Source organism: Dermacentor silvarum, chromosome 8 (genome assembly GCF_013339745.2).
Source record: "Dermacentor silvarum isolate Dsil-2018 chromosome 8, BIME_Dsil_1.4, whole genome shotgun sequence".
NCBI classification, from domain to species: domain Eukaryota; kingdom Metazoa; phylum Arthropoda; class Arachnida; order Ixodida; family Ixodidae; genus Dermacentor; species Dermacentor silvarum.
This window is the reverse complement of record NC_051161.1, coordinates 172,725,728-172,747,542: the sequence shown is the minus strand read 5'-3', so window position 1 is coordinate 172,747,542 and position 21,815 is coordinate 172,725,728. Positions and strand designations below refer to the sequence as shown.

Here is a 21,815-nt window from a genome sequence, read left to right as displayed (position 1 = left end):
AACTTTCTAAAATTCAGTGTTTGCCACCAGAACAATATGCATCATACAAGAACACAGCCTCGGAACACCTGAGAGCCTCCACAGTGCTGCAGGGAACTGCAGTTGGCATTTCAATGTCAGCTATGTAATTTAAAAAATTGGCCGAGTTATAACTCTTGTAAACCAAGTTATCACGAACAAAAGGTCTGTTTGGATTGGTTTTGCAAAGATTATGCACACAGTGCTTGATTAATGCACGCTTCCACGCTTGGTAAGCTTCTCTATAACATGCTAACGCAGCTATATCTACTGGATGATTGGATTCAGCCTGTCGCTTGCTCTGAATTGCACGCACAGGCGGCGCGCCCTCCATGGCAACACTGAGCGTCCAAGCGCTGGCGAAGCAGCCGTTAAACCCTCACCCAGTGGCGAAGCTCCGAGCGAGCACAGATGCAATGCCTCTCCAAAGCAGATCACGTGGCATGATGTCACACCTGCACTCTGGCAGCTCAAGGTCATTGCGACGCAATGCGAGACATGGCATAATAGAGCTTTTGTTTTAAAATATTACAAAGCAGTGGAAGGCTTTAAAACACAACCAGTGGTGTGACGTCACTTCAAGTAACCTCATACGGAACTGCTTCTGAATAAATAGCACTTGCTGTATGCATTCAATACGGTGCTCACTTTGTCCTCGGGGCACACCGGGTGGGTCCAGGTATGCCAGGTGAATGTACGCATCCATGAGCCGTTCGAGTGGGCCCAGAATCGAGGAGCAGAGACCGCCACCCTTGCGTAGCTGCAACACCAGGTAGCGTGCGCCCTCCACACGGTCCTGTTCAGGGCAGAGCATAACTATGCAACACGCGTGCAGTACAGCTTCACAGAATATTCCCAATTCTCAACAATTCAGTGTTCCAAAAAGAATCGGCAATAATTACTACGTAAAAGGTAAGCTCTCAACATAGCGCCACACAACACTTTTTATATCATACAGCCATGCAATGTAAATCATAAACTACGTATGAGTTCAAAGAATGGGACTGACACCCTGAATGGAAGGTATACGAGAAAAATGATGTGGCCTATCGTGTATGCAATGTGCTTTCGCAATAAATACCATCCTATATATGACGCTTTCCAAAAAGACCAGGTAGGACTAAAGCCAACAACAGAACACTGATGCCCAATGTTTTTTTGTAATGTAGATGTACAAATGAAAGTATATTTACAAGCTATTAGAGAAGAGCAAAACATGGTGTCTGCCTTCTTCCCAATGAACATCATTGTTGTAAGGCTCAAGTGCTGCCCTGGCCCTAAATGTAGGTGACAGGTCCGAGGACAGGATGTGGCCGAAGTATCTCAAAAGTAGCATTTAAGAAATGCCCAGATGGAGACAACAGAACGATGAGCTCACCAGCAATGACCCCCAGTGGTGGGTGTCGTACAACAAAAACAATAATAACAATAATTTTATTTGCATCAAACACATACATGAAACTGGAGAAAGCTGCCAACATAGCGTGACGAAGCCACAGGCCCCCACAATATAGCGGCTGCACAGCTACGTGATGCCATAAATCGTGGTGAACTTTCTTAACAATGTGAAGGTGCATATTGAATCCTAACAGTCTCAGGAAGAAAGAAACAGTTAACATTTCAGGGAAAAAAAAAACATTAACAAAACTAATGTCACATCTACAGACAGTTGCAGTGGTATAAAACAAAGATACAGTATAGACCACTTATAACGTCACCGCTTATAGTGCAGGACCGGAAATAGTGCGGTCTTTTCAGACTCCCGTTAATTTTCCCATAGCGCTCCATGTATACACATATCGCTTATAGTGCAGTTGCGGGAAACGAAATACCGGTTACAGTGCGGCTGCCTGGGAGTACGGAAGTCAGCGGAGACGGCGAACACTCCCCTCAAACGGGCGCCCCAAGGAGTGCTCGAGGAAGAAAGACAGACAAAGTGGAGGAGAAGGGCACGTGGTGCGAACAAACAGCCAGTGAGGCTGAAACCAGAATTTTGAGTGCGAGTCGTGAATTATCACGGCGCGCATAGCGAGTGAGGGCCACGAAACTGCCAAGGCCGGCCTAGCTCGCTTCACGATAATGGCAGTAAACGAAACTTCAGGGAGCGGGCGGCGCCGGCACGGCACGGCGAAGGGCGCACGCGGAGACCGTGGAATGTGAGGGAGGAGGGCGGCAGGGAAGCGGATTTCACTTCGGCAACTGCGCCGCTTCGATGGCTCCCCTCGCTCTCCCTCGTAGCTCCCTCACTTTTGACTGTCACCGTGCGCGCCCGCCGCCGTGCAGGCGTCGTCGCTCCAGCTGGCCCGGCGCAAGCTCCCCGAAGTTTCGTTTTCTGCCGTTATGGGGAAGCGGCCGTTTGCCGGCGTGGTCAGTTTCGTTGGCCGGCCTAGGACAGCGCCGCCGCTTCCCTCTACGCTGTAGCCGGAGCGTGCAACGTGCAAGGTCAAAACGTGACTATAAAGTAGAGGAAGCATAAAGGAGAAAGAAGGGTTCACTGCCATTTTGTACATGTGGCTACGGTAGCATGGCTGAGGCGTCGGCACGTACACGCATGTTCCGGTGCAACGCAGAATCGGCGACCTTGCCATTTGAGAGAGGGTGAAATTTGTGCCGCGGTTTTTTTTCTTTCTTTTTTTTTTTGTTTCGTTCGCGCGCGGCATTGAGGGGTCTCTCCTAAGCTTTTACTCTATGGCGGTGCCGGAGCAATGCCAGTCGGAGGCGCCGCCGCGTGATTTGGTTTGAATTAACGAGATTCGACTGTAAATTTTATTGCGATAGCAATTATATGGACACTCAAAAGCAGATTTCTGTCGTCGGCGTCGCCGTCGCCGTGAGGTTCCGTATGACGTCAATGGAGATGAAATCGTCGCCGCGCGCCGAACGCTATATGTGCGAGTGAAAGGGCGCGAGGGACGCGCGCTTTCATGGGGAGTGAACGCACGGCGGAGAACAAACGCGCGTTCTGCGCTGTGCTCCCTTAAGGGCTGCAGAAGTAGGCATCTCTTTCCTTCTCTACAATCACCATATATGTAGAGTAAACGTACCTTCTTCCGACGCGCAAAAGGCCGTGGGTGAGGGGGGGGAGGGAAGGGAGGCAACGTTTAGCTGTGGCACCAAGTGCCTATTTATATCACAGGCTCCGGCAACAGTCACCAATGCCGCACGCATTTTGAGCGAACGCGGGCAAAACGCCGACGGCGTCGACAACAGTTCTGCGTGTTGCCGGTGCTGCTGCATGTCCAAGTTTATACAGCTGATAAAGCTGCTATCATTACTCCGTATAGCTCTCTTCAAATTTGCTATCGCAATTGATGCTTCGCCTTTCAGGTGAAACTGCGACAACTTTTTTGAATGCAAACGTTCTAGCCGCATTCCTCGACTGTCGCATACGCGTGGCGGCTTGGTGCACATGTTTTGCCTCTGTGCGGGGCCTTGAAAATTGTTGCTTTGGTTATAGTGCGGTACCGCTTATAGTGCGCATATTCGCGACTCCGGCGACTTACGTTATAAGCGGTCTACACTGTATTAAGGGGGTTTGAAATGAATGTATAATTCTTAGAAAGTTAGGTTCTCTAAAGTAAGCCTGTTTCTGTGTAATGTACTTAGTAGCCTGAGTAACTTGTTTTGTAATGTTTGTTGGCCATATGTTTTTTGTAAGTTTGCACTTTCCAAGGTTCATTATTTCTTGTGGGATATACGGCTATGTTTTCAGTCAGACAAGCCAGCTGCCGCAGAAAGGACGTACCATTTTTTTTTCTTGCTTATAAGTTTTACAAATTCTATAATCATAATCCTAGCCACTTGTAAGATATTGTATTTGGGGAATAAAGGAGAAGTGTTGGTGTAATTGGAAACACCATCTATAGCTCGTAAAAAACATTTTTGTAATATGTGCAATTTTTGGAGGTTGACTTGTGTTGTTGTTCCCCATACCATATGACAATAGTTTAAACTAGATAGAAACAAAGTATTATAAATAATTTTTATAATGCTACGTGGTAGAAAATTGCGGTTTCGGAAAATTAGTCCAACTAACGGCGACAGCTTAGCTTCACGGTGTCAATATGTGTGTTCCAAAGAATTTTTCATGAAAAATTATTCGTAATGTTGTAAAGCTCCATATGATTTCCACTGGAGATCCATCCATTGATAGAGCATTTGTTATTTAAAGCCTTTGTTTTTAGTAGGAAAAAGTACTGCTTTGATTTTCAAGACATTTATTCTTAAATAGCCCATTCTTATAACACTCGTTATGTAACACGTGCGTTATGCGGAGCCGCATCACTCGACATCACAGCCAACACACTTTTACTCAGCAACTTTAAATTAGCTTGTCAGTTTATCGCTCAACTTTCTTTTTTTCTTTTTTAAATGTTCGTAAATAAGTTCTTTTTGGAAATTAAAAAAGCCTTGCGTTTTCTTGACATAGCCACGGAGGTCACGGCACCACGAGGTCAAGAACTCCGAGATGAAGGCGGTAGTACGAGGGCGAAAACAAAGGAACACCGAAGATACAACGAGCGATACGACTGTCGGACGAGGCCAGGCGCTTCTTTCAATCGTGAGACCGCATGAAAATCTCGCCTGAAAAGCCAGCCAAAACAAGCGTGAGCGAAAGCCGACGCGAGCAGACGATACAACGAAACAAGCGGTCTGGCTGACACCAGACGTGAGTACGAAAATAGCGGTCGGGCAGGCCCGCACAACCAGTTTCTTGTGCGTACATCACTGAAGGGGCAGCTGTCATTGGTCTCCTTCACTCACGGATTGCTTGCCACCGCGGCGCGCCGCAATTTCAATCAGTCCAGGATCAATCCCTCCCGTAGCACAAAAAACCAGCTTCGTGGCAGCTTTTGTGGCACACGTTTCACCACTGCCGGGGTGCAGCGCATGTTTTTCCGCTAGTGTGGCCGGTCCATAGCACGCTGTTTGCGGGTCTTTGGAATGTAATTTCATTCAGTGCACTTGAATATAAAGCTACGAGTTTCATAAATACCAGTTTGCAGTCGTATTACACAATTTCGGGTGAAAATGCGATCGTATCACCCGTATGAAAATGCATTGGCCGGGGAAAAAAAAACAAAACACAAAAAAACACGTATTATCCCGAAAAACGTATTATGCAGAATGATATCAACGAGATTCCACTGCTTGTGTCTAATCGGTCTTCTGGGATGTCGATCAGGTCTTCTGGCCACGCTGCCCAACAGTGCCAATTCGATTGGTCCACACCAGCGTGGATGACTATTCTACCGTCAGCACAACTTTCCGCTTGAATGTGACACTACAGTGGCACCGCTTGCTCGGTGCCATTACATCTGGCAATAGGGGAACGTCGAAGAAAAGAAGAAAGCAATCAAGGTGTCCACATGTTTGAAGAGCATCCACTCAAAGTGGTCAAAACAGCGTCCTTTCGCCTGCCCAGCGGATTGTGATGGTTACAACGATGTCTCTTTGCGGTTGCGCAAGCGGATCGACATTTTTTAGGGATGGGCGAATAGCGATTTTGAGGTTCGAAGTGAATTCGAAGCGAATAGTGATTTGGTCGAATAATTTCGAATAGAATAGTATATATCACATATTACAGTAAAACCTAATTCGTTCGAATTTCACAGGACGAAAAAAAAATGTCCGCATTAACCGAATGCTGAATTATCAGGGTATCCAGTAAACAATAAGCAAATGCTTACTACATCAGTACGATTTTATTAGTGTAATGGATGAGCAAATCCTTGTGGTATTTTGCGCAAAAGCAGTGCGGAAGCTGCAATTCTCGTCATCTCGTGACTGATTGGTTCTCGCAGTGGCAATCGAGGCCTCGCGACTTCCTTCGCAGCACGGCCACGGCGCATGCCATCGTTTGCGACACGCTTTGCACCACCACGCGCATGTCCCGATTATTCTTTCACCAATAAGCTGACCGCCAACAGATCGCACGTCCATCGCGATGTAGCCGGTGATCTTCGTCCTCAACAGCTTTGCATCGAGTCAAACCGAAGCAACAGTTTCTGCAACCGCTGCAGAGGAAACCGCGCCCGCTATCGACGCAATTATGAACGACGACTTTGCGGTGCTTAATGCACACGGCCGACGCACGCACCAAGTCGGAACGAAACTACCTTTCGCTGGAACTACTGTAGATGAAATTGCGGTCGCTATCTATGTGATCATGGATGGCGACTATGCAGCTTTTTAGGCACGAGGCCGACACGCGTGTTGAGCCAAAAAGAAACTACTTTTTGCCGCAACCACTGCGGAAGAAACCGCAGCCGCTATCGACGCAATCATAGATGGTGGCCAATGCATTGTTATGGGCGGCGGTAAACACAATAAAGGCACAAATATCCACGAAGCGTTCCTCCGTTGCTGTCATTCACGTGCGATTTCCGCTGATGATTATGGCGATGCAGGCTCCGCCGCCTCGTTTCAGTTGGATGCTAGTGCCATTTCTGCTCTTTTGCGTAGCACATTTCCGGCTCTTTATTGCAAAAATGTATAGCCCTCGAGATTTACGGTTGATGCAGGGCAGCCATGATGTAAACCATAGCCTTCGAGATATATTTTTGTACCGGCCGTCCGTGGCTTCTGGCTGCCTATTCGGGAGCGCCAAATAATTTGAAAATATCGAATACCTGAATTCGATTCGAAGCGTGTAACGAATAGAGAATAATTCGATCGAATATTCGACAGCACCGAATATTCGCCATCCCTAATATTTTTCCATTATAAGGGCTAATGATAATAATGAAATCCTCGTCACCTGTTGGGATATTTTTTACGTATTTTTAAGACATGTCCTGGCCTGTTCTGCCATGTCAGCAGACATGGATGCTCTTTCAATCACGCACAGCCGATAATCATAAGCCAGCCCTTGCTCTTTCTCTGGCGTCAACAGCGTCATTGTTGATGACTGGTAAAAGGTGCTATCCACGATGACGAACATGTGAAGTGAGCAGTCAGATGAGCCGTAGTGCAGGCAGTTGATGAGATCTCATAAGGACGTGTCACGTGTGTGGCTAAAGGCAGAGTGAAAGAATACCACCAGGCGTGTCCTGCGTGGGAACCCCTGGGGCATCGGTGGGGTGCACAGGCAAGCAGTCAGTGTCCTAGTGCAATTGGCTGGAATAGTACACAACAGAATCTGTTGGGCTAATTGATCTGACATAGTTACTTCCAGGTATAGCGCAAAAAAGTACACATACACATTAAGAAGATGCGGCAGACGCAGGCAAGCGCTACTACCAACTGTTTATTTCAATTGAGAAACCCTACAATGAACCCCGTACAAGTGTCATGCCCCCTTCCCCATGCAAAGGTGACAAAAACAAATCTAAAAAAGTGAACAATACTGCTACCTGCATGCCACCGACAACAGAGTTCAAGAAGTCCAGTTCGGGACTGCAATAGAAGAATAGAGCTTATACAGATAGGTGAATTCTTGTGGATAAAGAATGTTTCTAAAGCCACTCGAGCCATGTAGTTTGCAGATTTGCCTAAGATGGATGGTCTCATAAAATCATGTCTTTCTACCACACGTGGTGACATGGGCAACCAAATGTGCATAATTTTCATCTTTTTTTTTTTTTTTTCCTGTGTGGTTGCAAGACACGATATTATGAGACCACCATCTTAGGCAAACCTGCAAACTACATGGCTCGAGTGACTTTAGAGGCATTCTTTATCCACAAGAATTCACCTATCTGTATAAGCGAAGCGTTTATTCTTTTGCACAGTACCGAAATGGACTTGAACTCTGTTGTCTGAGGCAGGTAGCAGTATTGCTCACTTTCTTAGATTTGTTTTTATCACCTTCACGCGGGGAAGGGGGCGTGATACTTATATGTGGTTCACTTTATAAATCGGAGGGTGTGTCAACTGAAATAAACAGTTGGTAGTAGCACTCGTCTGCGTCTGTCATGTCTTCTTCGTGTGTGTGTGTACTTATTTGCGCTATATCTGAAAGTAACTAAGTACACAACAGTGCATGCGAGTTCCTGGAGACCTAGAGCCCAGCAAGCCAAGTGCCTGGTGGGATCCTTGATGGCCGAAAGACAACATAGATCCCTGGTGGTAGGTTAACTAAGACAATAAACTGGGGAAGCCCACGGACTCGTAGATGGGTCAATAGTGCCTTTTGTAAGCATTTTATTGACCTCTTGTGGAATAACTTAACGTTCAGATAGTGACAAGTGGTAAGGCTGCCTGTGAATTGGAGAAGCATTATCGGTATGCATGTGATGTTTCACAGGTGACGTTTGGCCTAAGGGACCGGTCATTAAAGTAAAAAGATATCCAAACAGGCGACAAGGTCCAGGGCAATCATCTTTATGATGTTGCTGTGTACCGATGAACAGGTGGCTGTATCGGCACTCTGTGGGGCAGAGAGCTAATCAAGCGAGAGCAACGGAACATGGCACTGCTGTGATGGGCAGCACGTAGACCGACCAAAAGTTGGCCACAAGGGTGCAAGGACATTGTGCAAGAGGAGGTCACTGGAAGAGACCACACAGTCGCCATGAGGTACAATGGGGCAGCAGGGTGCAGTGACGGTGTGGCAGATGAACAAAAAGACTGTGTTGGGAATGGGTAAAGTTGTACCACACTGGTCGAGCAGTTGATTGGTCTGAGAAGAAGTCACGTCACGAAGGTGGTGGCCAAAAACGTGGAACCAGATGTAGCATTCGGCAATGCATCTTTAACGTGAGCACCACTTATGAGAAGCAAAGAAAACAGGACATGTGCCGACTTGAGTGCAAACACAATGGACATGTGCCCTTTGCGTGTTCCTCTCTTAAGTGGTGCTGTTGGGTATGGACTGCTACGAGCTTGCCCAATTTGCAATCCTAATAAGGCCAGCGATGCTCATATGTGCGGCGGACATTATGAGTGCGACTGGAGTTCTATCAGCGACACGCACTAATGTGAGACTAGGCAGGACTTTCTTTAGCCGTGCACAGAAATCAGAGCTCATGATAGAAATATCTGCACTGGTGTCAATAAGGGCAGTAACTGTCAGGCCATCCACTTCTATGGCAAGTGTTCTCCACCGGGCCAGATGACGAGAGCAGCAACATGTTGCTGGATTTAAATTAGCAGTAGGGCGAGTGAAGGAACAGATGGGCTGGAGTGGACGTTGGCCAGCTCTTCCTGGACAGCGGCTAAAATTAAAAAGCTGGTCGGTTTAGAATCCTGGGAAGGCAGTGTGAAAAAGAAAGATGCAGATCAGGCTATCGATGGTGGACAGCCGGTAGTGCGGTCCTCGCAGGACGACGTAGCGGCAGTGTTTGGGAGCCACACGAACTGTCAAGCAATGTGATAACTCTTCACTTCTTCGAAACGCTGGCACTCCTTGACAATGTCGTTAGTGGGTGAATAATTAATTAAAGGGACACTAAAGGCAAATACTAAATCGACATGGACTGTTGAAATAGCATTCCAGAAACCTCGCTGCGATTGTTTCGTGCCAAGAGAAGACTTAGTTTACGAGAAAATTGCACCTGAAAGGTCCGTGTACCTTTAGAGCAATTCAAATTGCCTGCTCCCGAGCAGGGAGTGGTGATGCTGCATACGCCATCACCACCCTTTAGTGCCATTTAGTGCCACTCTTTAGTGCCAGTGACGGCTCTACCTTTTCTCCGCAAAACACATGGAGAAACCAAATCAAGACAGCGTTTGATTTGCCGCTGCATCAAGTGGTGTGGACCATTGGAAATTCCGTGACATCACATGGCATTCGCTGCTAATTGCAGTTTGTTTGAGTTTCGCGAACCAGTGCAGCACTATGCGATAACGAAACTACCAAAACGTGGGCAGCGCAGAATGGAGAAAACGAAACCGCCCACATGGTATTTAAGGGTAATATCAATGAGTCCTGATACGTCAATTCACAAGTCCTGACACGTCAATGAGTTCTTTTTTACCAATCAAATATAACTTGCCAAGAAGTATTTTCTTACGTCTAATTATGTGATGCAATGGTCTTTTTATTACGAGTGGTTGAGTAGCAGTGAAATGAAAATACAATGAGGAGTGCCTTCATCATCGGGCTAGTATTTGAACCTCCCGGGGAAGTCTCTAATTGTGTCCTGCATTTACCTCAATTTCTCGATTACGAAAGCTCTGCTCACGACACCTTAGACGTTTGTCAGCATTAATCATCACTTAAGCTTGACTTATTATTTGCCTTTAATGTCCCTTTAAGAACAGCAAGTTGAAAGTATCATCTGCAATGCCTATCAGGACGTGCCATCATTTGTCAGTCTAAACCATGTTAGTATCCCCACAGCATCAAAGGGCATCAAGGATGCACGTCACGTACGATTCCATGGGACGACAGCCTGAAGGGTGCACATACAATGCTTAAAGAAGAAAAACAGGAGACAGACCAAATCAGGTGTCCTTATTCATTTCTGTTTGTCTTCTATTTTTCTTGGCACTGTACCAACTCGCCCAGCAACCAGATTCCGTCGGAGTGTGTGAACCCGACAGAAGAAGTCTGTCAAAGCTGGTGACCAACTGGCTTCCCAAATACGTCTCAAAGCTTGCATACGTTCCAGCTGGTCAGTGACTGCTGCCCCACTATGGTAGAAAACGACATTAGCGAGCACCACTGTCGGGTCCCACCGATTGTGTACTGTGATGCGCTCGTACGTTCCAAGCCAATCGTCGACGTGTCGGTGCTGGAGCCAGGATCGTGCCGGTGTATGCTGGCATGGCAGAACTGGCCTTCAGCTGCGAAGTTCAGTCTTGCACCCACCTGCACCTCCACCAAATCTTACGGGAAGGGATTTACTTTAAAATATATGTACCAGATGTTTACAAAGAACAGAAAGACAGCCAGGATGGTGCCTGTCCTCAAAGCTCCCCGTCATCTCCTAGCTCACAATGGCCAACATGGTCACTGTCATAAGGCCCGTGACAATATCTATGGCACCAACCAAGAAGGATCAGTCAACCACGAAAGCTCCAGTGATCCCCCTTTTGTCGCATCTATGACACCAATAAATCGACCACTGAAGCCTTTCTGAGTGCGTTGCCCTTGCACAATGCCAGCAGGCCACCCCTCCTCACCTCTGTGGGGCTTGTCTTGGCCTTCTTAGCTGCCCGTGGGATTGTTGCTGTGGGGTCCCTGTCTGCATTGCACAGGGCCAGCACCACGGGCAAGGTCTGGTACGGGTGGTCTCGCACCACACGCTCTATCAGCTGCACACACACGCACACACTTTATAAAGACATTTAGGGGTTAAGCACATGCAGTAAAAAAAATTAACAAACAGGGACATCAAATAAACGCATGCAGCCTCATGAGATGCAACGAGTTTGCATATTTGTTGTCCCTTACTACCCTCGGGCAGCACATGCTGCTATGAAAACCTCATCCAAATGCTGCAGTCATACACAACATGTGGAGCTCACAAACCTGGAGTACACAGTTCCTTCAAACAGCCTGCTTACCCTTTATGAGGCTGCCCCTTGATGTCATCGGGCCCACAGATAGCTGACATGAAGCAAGCAGGATCAGTGCGTGTTAACCTCCTATTTTCACTGTGTCTATAATCGATGCAGTTAACTACACAGACTGAAGCAAGCAAAAACCTGCACTTTGAATTTTGATGAGAATTATGCAGAAAACTAGCAGAAAACTATCGTCTGCTCATGTTTGGCCACACCCACCCACAGAGGAATGAAACTTGGGCAACAATGTTTATCAGTGATCCAATCTCGCTAATTTCGATCAGTTTTGAACACTCAACTAACGCTGAACCACATGAAGCTCAGACCACACATAAGCTACACCTGGCGTGCCTCGTGATGGTTACAAGAGACATCACTCCTGGTCACTCTTTTCTAGATGCCTTGGCAGAATTCATGGCGCTTCACAATGCGCAAACTGTCCCTGCAGGACAAAGGCCATGTGGCATGGCCAAAGTGGAGCACACGAGTGTGAGCCCGCACTGCCGCCCCGTCCTGCACACAGCTGTGTAGCCTTCAGACCACAGCTGTCGTGGGGTGCCCTGACTCTCACTGTCGAGACGCTCGGACGACCGCAGCTCTCGTTGGCTTCCAGATGCTTCGTGACGACGCGAGCCAGCCCGAGTGCCAGCCTGTGACCGGAACACACTTCTCAAATTGCACACCTTCGAGGTACATTGCAACCATGGCCGGAGCTCGTTACATTAGGAACCCTTTCATTCGGAATGCAGCATCCATCATGCCAATGTGCGTGCTGCCGACACACTCGCACGAGCGAACATAAAGACGATGTTTCCTTTGAACCTCAGAAATTGTGCGATAGCGGCAGAAATAATTGTGAAAGGAATAATGCCACTCGTGCCACGGTGTACAAGAAAAACTGCACGCAACCACGTACAGTGGAATCTCATGGATACGATTCTGCATAATACGTTCTTAGAGATAATAAGTTTCTTTTTCTTTTCTCGATAATACGATTTGGCTGAATAATACGTTGGATGATATGATTTATTTTCCAGTTCCCGTGAAGATCGTATCAACGAAATTCCACTGTAGTACACCACAGAACAGCAAAGTGATGAGAGCACTGTTACAATAGTAATGAGGCCTGTCAATTTATGCTGAAAGAGATGCAACATTGCAACCAGACACCTTGACGGAACGGAGGATGTTGAGGAAAAATGAGAAAGGTAAATATTGCACTCCTAGTAGCTATCCTCAGACTAGGTCTTTCGCTAATATAATCCTCAAGGTGTTCTTGAGGCTTCAAAAAAATTAAAAGTGGTTCAGGTGTACTGGACATACTAAGCAAAGGGCAATGCACATGCATTTCCCAAATTTCTCACACCAAAAAAATTGTACATTGCATAGCTGCCAATCTGCTGTGACCAATCCCCCCACTACAAACATTTGCTTTTTCATTTTGTTTCATTTTGGCAAACAATGCTAGACAACATTCAGAATTAGAAATACACTTTTGTGTCTTCAACAGGCCTCTCTATAAAAGGAAAGAGAAAGAAGTCAAGTTTGATGTGTTTTAAAATGTACCTTGAAAACGCTGTTCAGTGCGAATGAAAGGCCTCATGATCTTTTTCGTTTCGTGCTAGGACTTCTGATCAAAGGCCAACAGTTGGCCATTGCAAAGGCCATTGCAAAAGAAGTAAGAGTCCTCAGAGTGCGTTAACAATTTAAACAGCCCGTTTGGGTTTTGTTTCTCAGGAGGATATGCAACGTCATGACACAGTATCATTTAGGGGCCTCTCTCTGCTCTGTGTGTGTGGAGGTTGCACGCAACGCAAAGATAAACTCCTAGCACTTCCCGGACAAGAATGCTTTAACGAGGATGCACATTTCTATGTTGCCAAAACAACACTTTGCTTAACTTATGACAAAATTTTTTTCATTGTTGTGCTCTCATACTTACGCTATTTTAAAAAATTAAAAATATTAAAATAACATATTACAATTTTTTTACATTTGATGTATAATATATGTTGATGACCTAGTTATAGTTAGCAAATGATTTGGGAAAATGAAGAGCTCTGGAACCGTGGCCAAACAAGAACAAGACAGGACACTGTCGTGTGTCCTGTCCTTTGCACTAGAACTTGGAAAGTATCATATGATGCAAGTTTCACTCACTTTCGATGATCTGCTGTCCAACTTGTTTCAAGAGATGTTTAGAAGTACATTTGCAACCACAGTATTGTAGGCATCACACTTCAGAATTGAAGAGGCAGACAGTCTGAAGCATTCTGTTTAGATCCCTTTGACATAATTACGGCATCCGTAGTTGACTGTAAAATAAGGACTAGAAGCTCGGAAACATCTGAAAGTGTCGTGTCCCTTGACACCAGGCTGCTAAGAAAATTGCTGAGAAGTTTAGGATGGGCAAGCAGAACTCAAGGGTAGGTGAACCTCGGCTATGCAACAGCCGTCTGGTGTAGACAGTGACACTCCCCGTTATCCCTCCTCCGCAGTCACTGTTCCACCGGATTGTTGAACGTGGAGCCCCTAACATTCCTATACTGTTTCTGCATGAACGTCAGGGCCTGTCTTTGGTGCAGCTGTTCTTAGCTTTCATGGTCCTTGATATTGTTAAGCCGTGGTCATTGCCAGTGAGGGAAGCGAGGAGGGAGGAAGAAGAAGACGACGTTGCTCCTACGATTGACTCCAGCCAGCATAGCCCAAGGATCTTTGTGTCTCAATCAGTAAACGCTCCCTTAACCCTCTCCCGAGGCCGTAACAGATTGGTGGACGGTGCTGGGTAATACGAACCCAACGACGGAAGCTCTACTCCCTGGTCTTCGCCGCAGCCGCCGCCTTGCCGGACTTCCGCCTTCGCCGATCGAGATGATGTCCCAACTCCCGACCTCTGATGCATCGGGGGCAACTCCTACGGCTCCTACGGGTCCCTGGCTGTACTACCGAGTGCCGCCAAACTTTGGCGGGACCTCAGGGGAAGACGTTGACGAGTGGCTCAAGAACTATAAGCGGGTGAGCAGAAGCAACGGCCGGGACTCGGCAGCGCAGCTCTCATGTGGTATGAAAACCACGAGGACATGTTCACCACTTGGGATCGTTTTGTTGAGGAAGTACAGAAGTGCTTCAGCAATTCTAACGCGAAGAAGAAGCGAGCGGAGCAGACATTGGCTCAGAGGGCACAGCTTCCAGGGGAGACATGTACCACATATATCGAAGAAATTTTGAAGCTGTGCAAGATAGTGAATCCTATGATGACTGAAGAGGACAAGGTTGGACACGTTCTGAAGGGAATAGCCGAAGACGTATATAATTTCTTGATTGGCAAGGAAAACCTGAACTCCGTGTCTGACGTGATGCAGCACTGTCGCACATTTGAAACGCTGAATATGCGATGGATAGCTCCGAAATTTGGCCGTCTGTCAAACGTGCCAACAGTGGCTAGTGTAGAGGGCGCGAGTGCTAAGCCGATTATGAGGCGCCCTCTATAGGATGTAGCATATAAAGGCTGTGCTGTGAATAAACGGGGGCACTTCTGCTGGGGACTCGGAGCGTGTGTCTTTACTCCGCGGCCCTCGGGCTTCAGCCTGCCTCCTCGGCCGCCTCGGCTCGAACCCTCTCACCACATGGTGTCAGAAGTGGGGTGCGTGGTTCCCGCGACTTGCCATGGCTAACAAAGACGCTCCAGTTCCTGCTCTCGCTGCCGCCAGTCTCCGGAGTCCCGCTCCGTTCCCCTTCGACGATGTCGGCGAGTGGCTGCCCTGGTTACGGCAATTTGAGGACTATGCCTTCGCCACCGGCATGCACGCAGCCCCGGACGAGACGAGGGTTAGGACTCTCCTCTACTGTATGGGCCCCCGTGCACGCATTGTCCTCAGTTCTCTCATGTCCGATGAAGAAGCGTACAAGTCCTACGCGGAAGTCACCCGGCGGCTCACAAGCTACTTCGTGCACCCCGTAAACGAGGTGTACGAGAGCTCTCGGTTCCACAAGCGGACGCAAGAGCCAGGCGAAACCGTCGACAGTTTCTTCACGGCCCTTCGGAACATGGTACGCAAGTGTAACTACCCGTCACCTGCCGTTGAAGAGCGTCTTGTTCGCGACCGTTTCGTCGTGGGTTTGGCGGATTCTCGCCTTTCAGACAAGCTGTGCCGCACTCCGAGCCTTTCCCTGGACGACGCACTCGTGCAAGCTCGTCAGCACGAAGACGCCGAACGCGAAAGACAACGCCTGTCCCTCACCGCTGGGCAACCGCTTACGGCAGCTCACGTGGACGCGGCGACTTCGCGTAAACCCGCGCAGCGTGCACGCGGACGACGCAATAGACGGGACTCTGGCAACTTTGCTGACTTTGCGTCACGTGACCGACCCGACGGTTCGCACTCGAGCAACAGAGCTGGCGAGGCTTTGAAATGCGGCCTAGGCCTAAGTAGGCAATGCGGATTTTGCGGTCACGAGTTTCACCGACGGTCTGACTGTCCAGCGGCCAAAGCGGTCTGTAACCACTGCAAGAAGCGAGGCCACTTCGCGGCGGTATGTCGCTCAGGGAAGCGCCTCGGATCCGTCGAGCTCCACTCCGTCGCGGCGGTGGCCCGCAACGGGCGGTACGTTGAGGTGCGTGTCAACGGGAACCCTCTCGTCTTCAAAGTGGACTCTGGAGCCGACGTCTCGGTGGTTCCGCGCACGTTTCCCGGCTGCCCAGCCGTCCTCGATAAGCCGCGAGGCGAAGAACTTTTCGGACCCGGGAAACAAGCCCTGAAGCTTCTCGGCACCTTCGACGCGGCGCTGTCTTGGAGAGGCAGGCAAGTCAACGAGCGCCTCTACGTCGTTGCGGGACAAGAGCAGCCACTTCTCGGCTATCCCGCTATCGTTGCCCTTGGGGTCGTCAAGTTTGTCGGCGCCGTCGCACCAGCTCTGCCGGACGCACCACCTCGTGAAGTCCCTCCAGCCCTTTTCACCGGCCTGGGCACGTTTCCGGAAGAGTACACGATACGTATCAAGCCTGACGCGGTACCGTATGCCCTCAGCACAGCCCGGCGTATCCCGATACCGCTACGAGACGTAGTCAAAAAGGAGCTCGACAAGATGGAGCAGGAGGGCGTGATCCGGTGCGTCGACGAACCGACGGACTGGTGCGCGGGACTTGTCGTCGTCCCGAAGCCAGCGGGGGGTTACCGCCTGTGCGTTGATTTGACCAAACTCAACCAAGTCGTTCTGCGTGAACGCCACGTACTCCCGACCGTCGACCAAACCCTCGGACTTCTCGGTGACGCACGCGTTTTCTCGAAGTTGGACGCAACTTCAGGCTTCCACCAAGTACGCCTGGCGCGCGACTCCCAGAAGTACACGACTTTCATCACTCCGTTTGGCAGGTATTGCTACTGCCGCCTCCCATTCGGCATAACATCGGCCCCGGAATACTTCCAGCGTCAGATGTCTCGCCTGCTGGAAGGGTTGGCTGGTGTTGTTAACCTTATGGACGACATCCTTGTGTTTGGCCGCACCACAGAAGAACACGACCAACGCCTCCAGGCAGTCCTTGGTCGCCTCCAACAAGCGGGGGTCACCCTCAACGCTGCCAAGTGCACTTTCGGCGTGTCCAGCGTGCGGTTCCTTGGCGTTGTCGTCGGTGCCAATGGCATCACTCCGGATCCAGAGAAAGTGGCCGCCATTCAGCGCATGCCAGCTCCTCAGGACGTTCATGGTGTCCAACGTTTTCTCGGTATGCTCAACCATGTCGGTCGCTTCCTCCCGGGCCTCTCTCAAACGACTGCGCCAATCAGAAGTCTCCTGAACAAGCTTGCAGCCTGGACATGGGGACCAGCGCAGGCTTCAGCATTTGAAAAGCTCAAGAGCATGCTGTCGTCGGACATCTGCCTCGCAAGGTACAACCCTGCACTGTTGACGACAGTCTCCGCAGATGCCAGTTCCTTCGGGTTGGGTGCTGTCCTCCTTCAAGACCAGCCATCAGGGGAGCGCCGACCAGTTGCATACGCCTCTCGAGCGCTGACTGAAACGGAACGGAGGTACAGCCAGATCGAAAAGGAGGCACTGGCTGCCACCTGGGCCATCAACCGATTCGACGAGTTTCTTCGGGGTCTTCGTTTCACCCTCGAGACCGACCATAAGCCGTTAGTACAGCTCCTAGGAACCGCGGATCTCGATCTCATGCCACCACGAATCCAGCGCTTCCGCATCCGCCTTCTCCAGTACCAGTTTGATGTCAAGTACGTTCCTGGGAAACAGCTGGCCACCGCAGATGCACTCTCAAGGGACCCAGTCGTCCAGCTGCCAGCGACTCCAGCTGTTGACAAGGTGGAGCTGTACGTTCAAGAAGCACTCCGTGCTATCCCTCCTACATTTGCAGTCCTCCTCGACGACTTCCGAGCTCACCAGGCTGCAGATGGGGAGTGCGCGCAGCTCAAGTTGTACTGTGAGCAAGGGTGGCCTAGGAAAGAGAATCTGCCTCTCAGCATGGCTCAGTTCTGGGCTCATCGGGCCGAGTTCAGTATTGGTGACGGCCTTCTCCTCTGCGGTGGACGCCTGCTGGTGCCCGCTTCTCTGCGGAAGCACGTCCTCTCCCTCATCCATGACGGACACCTCGGAGTGAACCGTTGCCGCGCCATCGCCAGGGGAGCTGTCTGGTGGCCGACCATGGGGAGTCAGATCAAGACAATGGTGGAGAACTGTCCCAACTGTGCTACCACGCGGGTCCAGCGAGCAGAGCCACTGCTGCCTACCGTGACGCCTAGCCGTCCCTGGGAGCGAGTCGGGGTGGACATATTTCATCACGAAGAAGCCGACTACCTTCTCCTCGTAGATTACTACTCGAGGTACCCTGAAGTGCTGTCCCTTCGCTCGACGACGTCTACAGCGGTGATCTCCATCATCAAAAGTGTCTTCGCAAGGCATGGGATCCCAGAGACCCTCGTCAGCGATAATGGGCCTCAATTTTCGTCGGCAGAATTCCGCGTCTTCGCCCAGAGCTACGGATTCTCCCACGTCACCAGCAGTCCCAGGTACCCGCAGTCTAATGGGGAAGTCGAGCGTATGGTGCGGACGGTTAAGGAACTCTTCAAGAAGTCTCCGGACTGGCCTTTGGCCCTCTTGGCATACCGCAACGCACCTGGCGTGACCGGGTACAGCCCTGCTCAGCTGCTCATGGGGCGCAGCCTCAGGACTCGCCTTCCGGTCCCCATGGCCGCGTTGCTTCCAGAACCACCTAACGCTGCCGACTTCCACCGGCGTGACACTACCCAACGACGTCGCCAGCGTCAAGATTTTGACCGTCGACATGCTGCACAAGATTTGCGGCCCCTGGAGGAGGGAGAGAGAGTGTGGATTCGCGACACAGATTGTGCTGGCACTGTTCTTAGCCCAGCGCAGCGTCCACGCTCCTACGTGGTCCAGACGGATGCAGGTGCTCTCGTCCGCAACCGGAGACATCTGGTTCCGCAGCAGTCTCCGTCATCAGGTGGTCTAGACCTCGGCAGCTCCAGTCCACGGACACGAGGATCTGAAAGCCTGCCACAGACTCCAACTCGCCCAGAGCCTGTGTGCAGCAGTCCAACTCCCAGGGCACTTACTCCTCTACCAGTTGCATCGCCACCGGTTGCCCCGGCTACTCCCTCAAGACCGCCTGGGTCAGTTGTACGCACTCGGTCTGGACGTTGTGTTAGGCCGCCGGTGCGGCTGAACTTGTAGAACGTGCCATGAGACATTTGTCATTACGTTGTATACCTGAGAGCAAGGGGTTGCTTTCTGTTACTTTCCCAAAAGGGGGGATGTAGAGGGCGCGAGTGCTAAGCCGATTATGAGGCGCCCTCTATAGGATGTAGCATATAAAGGCTGTGCTGTGAATAAACGGGGGCACTTCTGCTGGGGACTCGGAGCGTGTGTCTTTACTCCGCGGCCCTCGGGCTTCAGCCTGCCTCCTCGGCCGCCTCGGCTCGAACCCTCTCACCACAGCTAGTGTCGACAGTATGTCGCCTAATGACCTCTCATCGACAATACACCAGATTGTACGGGAAGAATTGCTTCGATGTCAGCAAGTCTCTCATTGCCCCAGCGGCTTTCAGGACGGCTATGCAAGCGAGACCGCACGCGCGCGAACGCCAGCCGCTCCGGCCCCATGGCAGCCATCAGTTAATGTAGCACACGTCGATGAATGCCAAGGTACACTGCGGTCACTTGAGTACTCCGATCGGACACCCTCCAATTACGAACGGCGTTTTCGCTCACCTTGTTTCAGTCAACGAACGTCGGCTGGCTACCGTCCCCATGAAGAGCGATACTGCTACCCAATGCCTTCTGACAGGACTGGTCACTCCGAGCTGCCACGGGTGTCTCGACCTCCGCCGGTGTGTTACAGCTGCGGCGTCCCGGGTCACATCTCGCGATATTGCAACAACACCCCTACATACCAGCGAGATCCCTTGCTCATGTCTCCCCAGCCTTTCGCCTTTCGGCCGCCCGTTCTCTACATCACAGCCACCACGCGCGCCCACCAGTTTACGCTACCCCTCACCGGCCTCTGATCGAAGCTTAACGCCACCACCAGCTCCACGTGCTCGACGATCCCCATCGCCGCGGCGACGCACGCAGTCACCGCCGCCGGAAAACTAGTCGGCACGGCCAATGGGGGTGAGGCCGCAAGATACCAGATACTTTCGACAGATATACCCCCGTCAGTGTTTATGCTGAAGAACAAAGTTCATGTACTTGTTGATGGCGTACCTACCATGGCACTCGTGGATACAGGCGCGACAATTTCTGTGATGAGTGTGAATTTTAAGAACCTTCTTGGACTGAAAGTGATGTTTTGTATAAGCCGTGGTGTGACATTCCGTGGTGTGAGCGGTGATGCGTTGTGTCCAGTGGGAGTTTGCACTGTGGACGTGTCTTTGTGCGGTAAAGTGTTTCCCACAGAATTCGCGGTTATTGCACGATCGACGCATGACATTATTTTGGGAATCGATTTTTTGCGGGAGTGTGGGGCAACTGTTGACTGTAGAAGTGGTCACCTTTCCGTGCATGGTAGTTTCCCAGCTGCTCTATTGGAAAATTCATCCCGTGATGAAGGCATCTTTTTTGTCTACGAGGACGCGGTAGTTCCTGCCTTCTCTGCTGCGTGCGTTCCAGTAATCTGTTGCAGTAACGACCTTGCCATGTTCGACGCGACGCTTGAACCAATTCATGCGACCTGTGTGAAAAACAACATCTTAGTTCCCCATTGCGTGGTGTCTGTAGTTGAGGGCCGCGCAGGTGTGTGGACAATCAACAGTTCAATGGAGCCTGCAGTTTTGCCTCGTGGCATGAAACTTGCTGTCTTCAAACCAGAATCCTCTACGACGCTGGTTGCACTTGTTGATACTACAGGCGAGAATGGACGTCTCGGTTCTCAAGATTCAGCCGATTCACAACTTTTACAAATGATCAGCAAGTCACTCAGCCAAAGTGAACGTGACACACTCCTGGGCGTTCTCTCCAAACACTTGAAAGTGTTCGACTTTTCAAAAAGCGGCAAAATGCCTTTAATTCCAGCGTCTCGAACACGTCATCGGATCAACACCGCTTCAGCGCATCCCGTACGGCAGAAGCCTTACAGGGTATCACCATCTGAGCGCAACATTATCAACGAGCAAGTGCAGGAGATGCTAGGAAAGGGAGTAATTCAAGAATCCACGAGTCCCTGGGCCGCTCCCGTCATTCTTGTTAAGAAGAAAGATGGTACGTGGAGATTCTGCGTTGACTATCGCCGACTGAATTCCATAACCAAGAAAGACGTCTATCCGCTGCCCCATATTGATGACGCCATCGACTGCCTGCATTCCGCTTCCTACTTCCCTTCCGTGGATCTGAGAGCCGGTTATTGGCAAATTCCAATGCACCCAGATGACAAGCAAAAAACGGCATTCGTTACGCCGGATGGGCTGTAGAATTCAACGTCATGCCGTTTGGATTGTGCAATGCACCGGCTACATTCGAAAGGTTCATGGACACTATTCTGCATGGTTTAAAATGGCAGATTTGTATGTGCTACCATGATGATGTCGTAATTTTTGGACGGACATTTCAGGAGCACAACATTCGTCTCAATATTGTACTCGACTGTATTGAAAAAGCTGGTCTTGAGCTGAATTGAAAGAAATGTCATTTTGGCGAGCGCCAAACAGTGGTGTTAGGACATCTCGTCGATAAAGATGGAATTCGACCCGACCCACAGAAGACGGCAGCCGTTGAATCATTCGAGCAACCTCAATCTGTCAAACAGCTTCGTAGCTTCGTAGGCCTCTGCTCATATTTCCGTTGGTTCATACCCGGTTTCGCGGATGTCGCTCAAC

The 21,815-nt window shown here is 50.0% G+C and overlaps 2 protein-coding genes across 2 annotated transcripts in view; one reads left to right on the top strand and one right to left on the bottom strand.

Moving 5' to 3' along the window:
- Positions 1-21,815, bottom strand: part of LOC119461848 (serine-protein kinase ATM) — a 754,892-nt gene that overhangs the window by 98,162 nt on the left and 634,915 nt on the right. Inside the window, exons 54-55 of the mRNA XM_037723219.2 lie at positions 11,089-11,220; positions 667-814 (exon numbers count right to left, since the gene is read on the bottom strand). Coding sequence (XP_037579147.2) covers positions 667-814; positions 11,089-11,220 — 280 coding nt within the window. The remainder of the gene's footprint in view (positions 1-666; positions 815-11,088; positions 11,221-21,815) is intronic.
- LOC125947614 (uncharacterized) lies at positions 18,523-19,176 on the top strand. Its single transcript, XM_049672760.1, has one exon. The coding sequence runs from the start codon at positions 18,523-18,525 to the stop codon at positions 19,174-19,176; it is 654 nt and encodes a 217-aa protein (XP_049528717.1).

Coding starts and splice junctions, on each gene's coding strand:
- LOC125947614 (XM_049672760.1), top strand. CDS start 18,523: ATGGTGCGGACGGTTAAGGAACTCTTCAAGAAGTCTCCGGACTGGCCT.